The sequence below is a fragment of the Gymnogyps californianus genome, chromosome 1 (assembly GCF_018139145.2).
Source record: "Gymnogyps californianus isolate 813 chromosome 1, ASM1813914v2, whole genome shotgun sequence".
In the NCBI taxonomy this organism is placed as follows: Eukaryota; Metazoa; Chordata; class Aves; order Accipitriformes; family Cathartidae; genus Gymnogyps; species Gymnogyps californianus.
The window spans coordinates 161,176,230-161,188,575 of record NC_059471.1 but is presented as its reverse complement, the minus strand read 5'-3'; the positions used below and the strand labels follow the sequence as shown (position 1 = coordinate 161,188,575).

The following is a 12,346-nucleotide window of genomic DNA, read 5'->3' as shown; positions in this document are numbered from 1 at the left end:
CCATTAACCTTACGGCTTCTCCTGCCTTCCCCTTTTCCCTCTGTCTGCCAGAGCTTCTGTCTCTCTGGTGGCTCCTTCTCCCTTGGGTAACCCAGTGGGTTGGCCTGCAGGTGCAGAAGGCACAGGCAGCTGCCCTCCTGGCCTGGCCCTGCCCTGCCCTGCCCTACCCTGCCTGGAGGGATAGCATTCGGACGTGATGGCCAGAGGCAACGAGCGCAGCATGAAGGCCCTGAAGGAGGTGTGGAGAAGAGCGGAAAACTCTTTGTGCGCAGACTGCGGGAAGCCAGGTGAGTCCCTGAGGGCTGCTGGAGGAAGAGTCAGAAGCAGGGAGCCAGGGCTGGTCTCTAGCAGCTATTTGGTGCCAGCTATCTGGACTGCACAGGAGCCTGGGGTGGAGAGGAAGGAGAGGCATTGCTCTGGATATTCGATTCCTCTCCCTGGAGGTGAGTTGGCAAGGGAGGAGGAAGGAAATGCTGCCACAGCACTGGTGGGAAGAAGGACGGGGACGTGGTAGTGCCAGATGAGCAGGGGCTGTGTAGCTGCAGCACTGTGGGTTGTAGTCATGTCAGATCTCAAATACAAATCAAGGTCATGCCCAGTCAGGACCTGACAGGAAAGCTCCCGGTGAAATCCTAACTGCTCCAGAAAGAAGGCATGATTCAGGAGGGCATTGTCTCCTCCATGACTCAGCTCTGAACTGACAACCTGCCACAGGCGCCTCAGAGATTTCTTTTACTGAAGGGCTTGCCCTCTCGAAAGGGTACCCAGTTGGAGGTCCTAGAAGCGCTGCTAAAAATACCCATCGTACTTCTCCCAAAAGGGGCACGTGGAGTGTGCCACCCAAGCCAAATTAAGACTGGGCTAATTAGTACCATTTTACCTTCTTAAATTCTCCCAGGAAAATTTTGGATTCAAGGCTGCTTTCCACTTCCTGAGCTAAATACTGTTGGGGGTTTGCTGTGCTGCACTGAACAGCTCCTGGAGTCTTTTCCCAGAGGTGATTTCATTTTCATTGTGGGTGACCCATTACACAAAGGGAGTTCGCAGCACGCTTAGGAGTTTTTCAAGGTTCAGGTCACTAGAGATTCAGATGCAGTGGTTGAAGCAGGGGGAATGAGGGACTAATAGGTATGCTTTTTTCTGACTGGCATCTGTACCTTGGGTGTTAATTAATGAGCTCAGATGAAACTGTGGTCACCCAGCTCTCTGTTTTCAGGACTACATTCTCAGTTGAGGCATATCTCCCAGGGGAATTTACTGCTTCTAGTCATACCCTTTTTTATACCCTCAGATCCTGACTGGGCATCCTCTACTTTGGGTGTCTTTATATGCCTCAGCTGTTCAGGAATTCACCGCAACATCCCTAGCATCAGCAAAGTCAAATCCCTGAAGATGGACCACTGGGATGATGCTCAGGTGCAGGTGAGATCTTTATCCCCACTGGTGTGTCAGGTGGGTTGGGTCTAGGCCATAAACTAACTGTCCTGGGAGAATCAGCCCTTTGTCCTCACAGAGTTGGAGATTTAATCTGATTTAATCTGTCCCTTTGCTACTCATGCTCTGGATACTCAAGCAGGGATAGCTCCCCATAACCCACTGGGAGAGGTAGGATGCACTTGCCTTATGTGTCTCCCGTGTCCTGTTACTTCATGGCAAATGCAGAGCTCTTGCAACGTATCTTGCCAAGGCTCAGGGTCTTTAGCGCTCCAGGTTACTCATTTCCCACTCTCCAGCACCATCCAGCCTCAATGTCTCCTCTTGGTTTCAGCAGTCCGAGGGGGAAATCTCGGGCAATTCCATGCTCCGAGAAGAGTTTCCAGATATAATGTGATCTCTTGAGAAAAACAGCATTTATGGGAACTTGACTTCTCCCTGTTACAGCCCTCTCAACCAATTAATCGTCAGGGGACTGAAAAAATTTTCCAGAGATCCAAAGAAAATAATCTGTATCTCACTGCTCTTCGGAGGAGAGCGAAGAGGTTTGGAATGTCCTCCTAGACAGCGTTGCAGAGCTGTTGTTGAACTCGGTCTCCCCGGAGATGTGGGGCATGGCAGCAAGTCCACTGAATGTGCATGCACCCAGCCTCACAGAAGTGACATTTATAGCATTCTTTTGATTCAAGTGCAATCAGTGTAACTTCTTAGAGTAGACAAGACCTTTGAGGCCCACCTTTCTGTAGCCAGAAAGCTTTGCCCTCTGTAGGGCTGTAGCCAGCCCTTCGCTGGGATGTTGCAATGGAGAGGAATGAGAATGCTCCATTAGAGCTCGATGTGCATCTAGCCCTGTAGTGGGTCAGGAAAGAAAAAGGTCCAACATGAGCCTGCATCAAAGGAAGGCACTAACTCTCTGTCTAACTCTGCAGTTTCTGGCCAAGCATGGGAATGCTGTGACTAAAGCCACATATGAAGCTCACATCCCTATTTACTATTACCAGCCAACCTACAATGACTGCCAGTAAGTTGCTGCATACAGAAGAAAAGGGGGAAGGGCAGTTACAGGTTCCTCTAGTTCGTTTCTGAGCTACCTGTCACCTCTCTCCCTAGAGTGCTGAGAGAACAGTGGATACGGGCCAAATATGAACGCAAAGAGTTCACCGAGCCGGGAAAACAGCTGCCATATTCTGATGGTAAGAGCAGAGCACAGCATCAAAAGTATCCTGCCTGTTGACTTCGCTGGAAGCTTTTGAGCACCATGAGGAGAAAGCTCATAGTGTCAGTGTTGCAAATCACACAAATACCCCTGAGAACCCAGCTGGTTCTTACAGGGCATTGTTTTTGGGGGGGTTAAATTGTGGACAGCATAGGTTGGCACTGACATGGGTTGCTTCCAAGCCTGGTATTACCAGCTGATATCTTTCAAAGGCATTTGCTGTCCTGGTGGAGCCAGACTTCTGCAGTAAGAAATTTCTATCCTGCTGCATGCCACCTCCTCCAGCCATGGCAGTTGTCTTTGAAATGACACTGCTAGTGCTGTGACACAAGGCACTGGAGCCCAAAGGCCTGCAGAGTCAAGTGGGAAGAGTTTTGGTCCCATGCCAGGGTCTGCATGGGCCAGGACTCTGGTGTTCACAGGAGACACGGCTCTCACACTGTCAGAGGCAGTATTGGGAGCCGGACTAGGAGGTGAGAAGCATCTGGGAATGTCTTTTGGTGACCGTTTACCTGGGCTGCAAACCCAGGAACACCACCATCTTCAGCTGTAAGTCAGAGGTGAGACTTCTCCTTCTCAAGTGTTTGTTCTCAGCAATAGTCCATCATGTGCTTTATCCCAGAGGTGTGGCTGGGATCCCAGGCTGCATGCAGCGCTCTGAAGCCTGCTGTGCCTGTGGGAGGATGCTCTTAAAAGTGGCCTTTCTGCTCCTAGGGGTGAAGGAAGGCATCCTCTGGAAGCGAGGTCGAGACAACGGGCAGTTCCTACCCCGCAAGTTCCTCTTGTCTGAGAGAGAGGGATGTCTAAAGTATTTCACCAAGCAGGATGTGAGTATGGTGGTCAACTCCCACCTCAGTGCGTACTCCACCCACGGCAGTGGGGTCACAGAGATGTTTCTATTTCCTACGCATGTTTCTGAGGTTGCCTTGCTCATCCCAGGCCAGGCATGATAACAGAAACATGTCACTGAGGAGAGGGGTGCCCTTCCTACTGTCAGGGTGACATTTCCCATCCTCCCTTTGTGCTTCCCTACACCTTTCCCTCACTGCTGATAAAAGGTCTGATCTTTCACTTCACCCCTATCCATTTGCCTGGCTGTGTAATCCTGCACCATCCCTGGAACCAGCCTCACCCCGCTGTGAGCCAAGTTGGCAAAAACCTGTTGTTTGGTTTGTTTTGAGGAGGGCTACTTTTCTGCTCATTCATCTCCCTAAAATGAATGGGGCAAGTGCTAATATACTGTCACAAGGGAGGAAATGGCTTGGGGTAGGGAGGAGCAGGAGATGCCATGGCAGAGGGACCTGCACAAGCTCAAGAAGTGGGCCCATGTGAACCTCATGAGGTTCAACAAGGCCAAGTGCAAGGTCCTGCACCTGGGTCGGCACAACCCCCGGTATCAGTACCGGCTGGGGCATGAAGGGATTGAGAGCAGCCCTGTAGAGAAGTACTTGGGGGTACTGGTGGATGAAAAACTGGACATGAGCCAGCAACGTGCGCTTGCAGCCCAGAAAGCCAACTGTATCCTGGGGCGCATCAAAAGAAGCGTGGCCAGCAGGTCGAGGGAGGTGATTCTGCCTCTCTACTCCGCTCTGGTGAGACCCCACCTGGAGTACTGCACCCAGCTCTGGAGTCCTCAACACAGGAAAGACATGGACCTGTTGGAGCGGGTCCGGAGGAGGGCTACAAAAATGATCAGAGGGCTGGAACACCCCTCCTATGAGGAAAGGCTGAGAGAGTTGGGGTTGTTCAGCCTCGAGAAGAGAAGGCTCAGGGGAGACCTTACTGCAGCCTTTCAGTACTTAAAGGGGGCTTATAAGAAAGATGGGGACAGACTTTTTAGCAGGGCCTGTTGCGATAGGACAAGGGGTAATGATTTTAAACTAAAAGAGGGCAGATTTAGACTAGATATAAGGAAGAAATATTTTGCAATGGGGTGGTGAAACACTGGAACAGGTTGCCCAGAGAGGTGGCAGATGCCCCATCCCTGGAAACTTTGAAGGTCAGGTTGGACAGGGCTCTGAGCAACCTGATCTAGCTGAAGATGTCCCTGCTCATTGCGGGGGGGTTGGACTAGATGACCTTTAAAGGTCCCTTCTGAACTATCCTAGGATTCTAGGAGTGGGCTCTTTCCTTTTGAGGTCAGTTAGCCTTTAGACTGGCTCAGCTGTAAAGTCAGATGCACTGTCAGTATTTCACTGGCAGTTCCAGAGTAGGCACAGCTCAAATCTAAATTGGAGGGGCTGGGCCACTCTTTGGGCTCGAGCACACCACACAGTGAAGGGAGTGTGTGCTGCAACAGTTTTGTTGGGAAGAGGCAGTTATTATGTTTTAAAACCCTCTGACCCTGCCTTACCCCAGTAAGTCAGTAGCTCAGGTCTCTTTTCCACTAGGATTGCTCATGCATGACCAATGCCATTCTGTTTTCAGGCCAAAGAACCCAAAATCAATGTTAAAATAGATGTCATTAATGCTACGTTCCAGCCAGTGAAGATTGGAAACCCCAATGGCCTGCAGATCACCTATCTCAAAGACAACAAGACCCGGAATATATTTGTCTACCATGAAAGTGGAAAGGTATCTGGTTTTAGCATCAAACACTGCAAAGCACTTGAGCTGATTTGAGAAGCTGCTGATATTAAGTAGTCTGAAGCATGGGTAGGACGGGGGGGGGGTGTGTGAGTTGCTGTAGGTAACAGGGTGGGGGTTCTGGCTCTGTGTTTGTGTGTCTGTGAGAGAGTTTTGCTGCAGGGAGCAGGGCAGGAGCATGGGCTGAGTTGGTTTGTGTGGGAGGAGCTGCCGTAGAAGATGTGCAGATGTGCTGCCTGTGCATGTGGGGAATGGGGCAGCCGTGCTGGCTGTGTGGGTGTGAGGGAGATGCTGTAGGTGCTGGGGAGGGAGAGCTGGCTGTGTTTGTAGTTAACATAGGGTTGGGTGCAGCTGGGTGAATTTAGATGGCTCACTGTTGCTCTGGCTAAGCTTTCTGTCCTGTCCTTTTTCGTTCTCAGGAGGTAGTGGACTGGTTCAATGCCATTCGCTCTGTGCAGTTCCATTATCTGAAGGTAGCATTTCCCATTGCCAGCGATAATGAGGTAAGGCAGCACTAGAGCGCAGTGTTGAGTCTCCCGCTGGTACTCGGTTATGTGATAAAAGAGCCCATTAGTTACTATTACAACCCCAGGTACAGAAGTGAAAATGGCAGTGTTTAGATAGAGGGATGAGAAAGTGTGTGTAAAAGGGCCTGTGGTGGCCAGAGAACAACCACTCTCTGCTGTTTCTGGGCACTTTGGAGGCAGAAATGACTCTTGGCTAGGCAGTTCTGCAAACATGAATTTAAAAGGCAACTGAATTTGGGGGAATAGAAGGAAGGGTCGGGGACAAAAGCGAAGGAACATGGCTGAGTGAATGTTATTCTTGCCTTTTGGTTAGATTAAAAATCGGCTGACAAGAAACTTCCTGAAGGAGGGATACATGGAGAAGACTGGTCCCAAGGTGAGCTGCTGTGGGAGAAAAAATCTAACAGGGACCTGCCAGAGAGCCACTGACCTTCCCTACTTCAATGTTTTTCTCCTGCTGTTTCCCCATTCCCCCCTGACTCTTTAGACACCCGTGGGAACAGTGTGTGTGCACCAAGGGAGGGGAGAATAAAAGGAAAGGGAAGGACATATGTGAAAGTAGATGAAGCCAGAGTCCCTGCTTTCTCCCAGAACAACAGATCTCTCTGCATGTGTCTGTGTGTGCGTGACCTTACAGGTATTTAGCATCTAGATTTCTCCTGTCTCAACTCTGGGGTCCTTCACAGAAGTCCAAGAGTTGGGGACAGCAGTTGGGACTGAAAAACTTGATACTGATCCTCACTCTCAGCTCAGAAAGGGTGAGGAGGAGGTTGCTGTTAAGGCAGGGGCTTGGTTCAAGTGGTTGGGATGAATTTTGGGTATCCATTTGCACTGCTTGCAGCAGAGGGCACTGTCCCCTTACATATGTCACCTCTTCCCTTCACAGCAGAGAGAGGCTTTTAAGAAGCGCTGGTTCACGCTGGATCACCGCAGGCTCATGTACTTCAAGGACCCTTTGGTGAGGGGGAGATCTGACCTCTGGCAGCTGCAGGCAACAGTGCTGAGGGCAGGGTCAAAGTGCAACCAGAGTCTTTGAGAGTCTTTGCCCTGCAGTAAGGGAGGCTTGCAGGTTCCCCAGCTGCTCTGAATGGACTCTAGGTCTTCCCCTTTTCGTCCCACTTAGTTCATTGCATGCTTTCTGTGTTTGTTTCACTGCCTGCAAACAATGGGAACAGGGAGGGCAGTGGTGTAAAGGTGGTGATGGGGAGGAGAGTGACATGGGGGGTGACATGGAGAGACAGGAGCAGCAGTTCTTCTCTCAGACCTCTTGAGATCTATGCTCTTAAATTTCCCTTTCCGCCACTGCCTTTGAGCATAGCCTCCCTGCTCTTCTGAATCCCCTGACCACCTTCAAATCTTTTTGCTGCTACATCCCTCATCCTCACCCACTCTCCTCCTGTCCTTAGGTACACTGCTATTATTCCCTGGTTCTTCTGGGATTCCATAAATCCCTCTCTTTCCCTCCTGATATGCAGGATGCATTTGCTAAGGGTGAGGTATTCGTGGGCAGCAGAGAGAATGGATATAGCGTCCAGAAGGGATTGCCTTTGGGGACACAGGGCAACTTCTCTTGGCACTATGGCCTCACCATTGTCACCCCCGACCGGGAATACCTCTTCACCTGCGAGACAGAGACTGACCAGCTGGACTGGATCGCAGCCTTCACTAGTGTCATCAACCAGGCCATGACACCACAGGAATATGCAAGTAAGTGCCTGGATGCTGTTTCCTTCCCCTCCTGCCACTCTGATTCAGGGTGTTGCCCTAATGCGCCACCTTTTTCCTTCACTACAGTTGAAGCCTACTTCAAGTTTAAATCCTAGGAAGCCATGCAGGAACCTCGCTATGACTCGACTCTACCTGGTCCTGTTGGGTGGGCTATCAGGAGAGGAGAGGAGATCGACATCAGAGAAACACAGTGCTCTTGAAGCACCCTTTGAAGCACTTTTTTCCCCCATAGATGGTCCACTTTGTTCTGAGGGCCCAATTAAGCTGCTTCCTTTCAAGTGCAAGACTTTGTGAGTCTGAATCCTCAGTGCAACCTGTCACTGTTAAATTGCTGTGATCTGACTGGATGCTGGCAGGCCTTGCCTGTCAGGCGGGCCTTGAAAACTTGGCACTTGCTATGTTGGACATGGGACCTAGCATCACTCCTGCATGAAACTGCAGACAGCCACCTACCTTACGCAAGAAAACAGCTGCCTGGCTGGAGCTACACCCCAGTGGGTTGCAGGGGCTGCTGGACTAGGAGAGACTGTTCTTTACAAGAAATGGCTTCTCTGCTGGCGACAGAGATGTGAAACATCTAGATATTTGATCATTTAGTTAGAGCTGTAGTTGAGAAAGGTCACTTAAAAGATGTAATCTGACAGCCCAATGTGAGGCCTGTTTCCTCCTGCCGTGTATAGGCTTGAAAGCTTCCTCAGACCACATTTGTGTGGAGACCTTCCTCCGATGATTGCTACAGAGAAGATTAAGAGATCCACTCAAAAACAATGTGTGGGTATACATGTATGTATGTGGATAATGTGCGTGTGTGTGTGTGCACGTAACAAAAAGCGATGGGAGGTGGAATACTGCCCTGGGGAACATACTGTGAGGGATATTCATGCCATTGAAGTTCAGCTGTCAAATTTGAGTCTCTAGTCAAACCAATGGAGAGAAGTTGGGTCCTGCAGAGAACAGCTTATGACATGACTGATACAGAGTTCAGACTCTCTGTTGTCTTTACTAGAGCCTAGGGGTTGATGTCTGAAGATAGTAATACGTGGATCTCTGCTCCGTCATTCTCTGTATGTCAAAGGCCTGGCACTTTCATTCTGCCATATACGTTACATATGTTTATATTGTATATCACATATACATATAATTTTATGCAGTAGTATAACAGGGAAGTCTGTATGTTCATGTCCTTCTAGTAACACTTAGCCCTAACCACTAAATCAACCCATGATTCATATCTTAAAGATCATCTCTTAAAGCTCTTCTGGAAGCGCTGTGTTTCACATGCTGGAAGGACCAGCTGAGTTCTGCTGATGACTGTAGTATATCTGATGTGTCTGCAGTTTTACGCAGGCAGTGTGAGAGTAGGCATCTCATGTGTTAAGGGGAGCTGACTGGAATTAATGAGGCAACCAGTATTTTAATTAGCTCCTAAAGAAATGAATAAAAAAATCCCATTGTAATTTATTTTAACTTCCTGAATGAGCTGAGCTGCTAACTGCTAAGGTATGAGGTCATTTTGAAAAAAAGCACAGACAATCAGAGCAAAGAGCCATGGCTATTCATTGCATTTCCTGGGGCACGTGGACTGTGAATCTTCCCATCAGAGCCAAATGGGCAAAGTCATGGTCCCCCTGTGCTTCTCTGGGGACTCCTCTCTGTGCTGAGACCACCACAACCTGTTGGGAGCACCAGCTTCCTGGATGAGAAGCAGCATCACTCATCCTGCTGCCATGGCACGATGGAGCTTTCCACCCAAAAGTGTATTTATTTTCACTGCAGTTTGGTGATCTCTCCCAGTTTGGAGCATGACTGTCCTAAAAACTGAAGGCCATTGCAAAGCTTGTGTTCCAAAACAAAGTGCCTTTCAGTTCTGGTAACATGAAATGGGGCAGATCATTAAAAAAAACCTCAAGCCCCATCTAAACAACCTGCACATTCAATTCTCTGTGAAGAAGAGTAGAGACCGTGACCCAGACATGCCAAGAGCTGATACAGATAACCCAGAGGGAGGCCTCTGAAGTTCCCTCCATCAATGCCGTATGTGCCATACGCCCACTCCTGTGGCATGGTCATGCTGAAGCTGTTGCTGTTGCATGGAGCATATTGCTTGGGAAGGTGCTTGGATCCTACTGCAGCGAGGGCAGTACCGATGGGATGGTTCCTTCTCCTGTTTGCTGCTGACTTATCGCTGCTGGAGGTGAGTGGAGGCGTTTGACTCAGCCACAAAGAAGCTAATATACTGACGATGCAAAAGAGCGTGGCTGGAGTGGCCTGAAAACCCCTGTGACCTAACAGCAGAGCACATTTAGTAGTGGCGCATCTGTCTCTGCTCTGCAAATTCTGTCCCACTGTGTCTGTTTCCTGAGGTGAATGAGGCTCAGATGTGCACGAAGAAAGAGCAGGGTAGCGAAGAAAGAGCAGGGTAGCGTTGAGTGCATGCGTGGGGGCATAGGTGTTGTGCAGTGATGCCCCACCAGAAGGCGATGGTGCCTACCTAACAGGCTTCTGCTCCCTGCTCTGAGGTGAGGCAGCAGGTCCTGGGTGTTCAAGGGAAGGAGGGGGAAAGCTTAGAGAAGGAGGATGGTCTTTGGAGGGAAGGGAGGGAAAAGTGGGTCTGAAATATCCAGCCCTTTGAGTCTCTAGGGGCTTGCTTCTGACTGGGTGACAAGGGTGGAACAGGGCCAGGTCATAGATAGAAAATGTGACATGTCCTACCATCTGCAAAATGGGGGCTACATCCATTGTCTACACCTCAAGGGGCCCTGATGTCCTTGGAAGGGAGTGGGGGACAGGCCCTCTCAGCCTGGCTTGGCTAAGGGCCAAGGAGAGCAGTGTGGCAGCTCCCTGCCTATTGCACTTTCAGGGCTGGCCCTTGTTTCCCTTCTAAAGCCACAGTGTAATGCTTTTCCCCCTCTTGCCACATTAGGGAGTCTTTGAGTTATCTCCTCTCTCAGATGAAGACAACTGTGCGAGGGGAAATGGGAAAAAGAAAGGGAAACAAGAACAAGAAGGAAGAGGGAGCAGGAAGAAGGTGCAGGAAGACATGGGGGAAGAAAGAGCGTGTCTGCAAGAAAGAGGAGGGAGCTGGTAGGACTCCTCAGCTAGTGGCTAAAAGCCCAGTATAAGCTGGGATTGCGTTCGCACCGGTGTGTGAAGCTGTGAGTCAGACACATTCCTCTGTGCAGTGGGCAAGGCAACTCTCCAGGGGTTGGTTCAGGGGGGCAAAGCCCACCTCTCCAGAGGCTGTCTGAGCTGAGAGGACACAGACTTGAGAGGAGAAATCCACTTGTCCACCAAGTCTGCTGGTTTCTGTGGGCCCAGTGAACACTGGAGAAGCAACAAATGAGGAGCTGGTGAAGAGGAGAGACGTTTCCTCCTGGCTGGCAGAGGTTATTTTGCACCTATTGGTCTTGAAGGGGAGGGCAGTGTCCCTTTCTCAGCCCTTTGATGGTTAAGGAAAACCACCGGACAGAGCTTGAGCTTGTAATGGACAAGATCAGCAAAATGGACTGGGCAGCTGGAGGTGAGAAATAGACTTCTCTGAAGTACCCTATGTCTGACGAACTCTCGCTGTTCTTCCCTTCCCTCAGCTGCTTTCCCGTTAAGGCTAGACGTGTCCTGTACAGCGAGGCAGGAAGGCAGGGGGAAGGAACGGGTCTCTGACAGCCTGACTTGCTCTTGCTTGCCCTACCCAAAGATGTCTTATGACCCTTCCTTCATCAGCGCAAGGCCTGGAGAGGATCCCAAGGGTGGCAGCTTCTTGGAGGAAAGCAGTGGCGGGGGTGACAACAGTAGTGTCCTGGGAGGGGACAGCCCGGTCACGGGGCCGCTGGGTGCAGTGCTGCTGGTCATGTGCCTCACTGGGATGGTAGGGAACATCTACACGGTGGTGGTGGCCTCCGGCAGGGTGGCGGGCCACTCAGTGGGCTCCTTGGGTGTCTACGTGATCAACCTTGCCCTAGCTGACCTCCTGTACCTCTCCACCATCCCTTTCGTGGTCTGCACCTACTTCGCCCATGACTGGTTCTTCGGGGATGTGGGCTGCAGGCTTTTGCTCAGCCTGGACCTCCTCACCATGCACGCCAGCATCTTCCTCCTGACCGCCATCAGCCTGGAGAGGTACTGGGCGGTGGCCAGGCCGCTGCGGGCCAGGCGGGCCGGCAACACTTACCGCAAGCTGGCCAGCGCCATCCTCTGGCTCCTCTCACTCCTGCTTACGGCCCCCATGATGGTGATGACCCAGCTGCGGGAGGGGGACGGCCCCCACAAGCGCATCTGCATCCCCACCTGGACACCGGCGGCCTTCCGGCTCTACCTGACGGTGCTCTTCGCCACCAGCATCCTGGCACCCGGCATGGTGCTGGTGTCATTTACACCCGCCTGGCCTGGGCGTACCGGTCCTCCACCTGGGGCCTGGGGCTGCCGGTGGCCGGCCGGGCCCCTGCCAATCGGCTCTTCTCCAGGATCTCTGCCATCGTGGTGGCCTACTGGGCCTGTTTCCTCCCCTTCTGGGCCTGGCAGCTGGCCAGGCTGTACCGGGGCGAGGGGCTGGGCATCAGCCCCACTGCCCAGGCCTACCTTAACTTCGGTGTCACCTGCCTGGCCTACGGCAACAGCTGTGTCAATCCCTTCCTCTACACCCTGCTCGCCAGCAGCTACCGCCGGCGCCCTGGCCACAGCAGGATGGGCACAGCACGGTCCCCGGCACCCTCCCGGGAGGCTGTGGGGGGCTCAGTGGGAGGCCACAGCATCCCCCTGGCTTTCGGGGAGTTGTCAGGGTCTGTGGGGGAAAGCAAGGGGTGAGCAGCGCCCCAGGTTGGGAATATCTCCCAGCCTTTGGCTGGGGTGGAGTCAAGAA

General features: G+C 51.5%; 2 protein-coding genes across 2 annotated transcripts; both read left to right on the top strand.

Annotated features, from left to right (window-relative positions):
* The first annotated feature begins 169 nt into the window (after positions 1-169).
* On the top strand, positions 170-7,709 carry LOC127029651 (arf-GAP with dual PH domain-containing protein 1-like). Its single transcript, XM_050915389.1, has 11 exons — positions 170-287; positions 1,292-1,422; positions 2,364-2,455; positions 2,545-2,627; positions 3,365-3,477; positions 5,078-5,224; positions 5,656-5,739; positions 6,077-6,139; positions 6,650-6,721; positions 7,239-7,470; positions 7,558-7,709. Exons 1-11 carry the CDS (start codon positions 197-199, stop codon positions 7,584-7,586), a joined length of 1,137 nt encoding a protein of 378 aa, XP_050771346.1. The 5' UTR covers positions 170-196; the 3' UTR covers positions 7,587-7,709.
* A 3,403-nt stretch (positions 7,710-11,112) lies between these two features.
* Positions 11,113-12,291, top strand: LOC127029656 (urotensin-2 receptor-like). The gene is given in 2 exon segments (XM_050915395.1): positions 11,113-11,846; positions 11,849-12,291. Coding segments are annotated over 2 exon segments (1,104 nt in total). The 5' UTR covers positions 11,113-11,185.
* Positions 12,292-12,346: the final 55 nt, after the last annotated feature.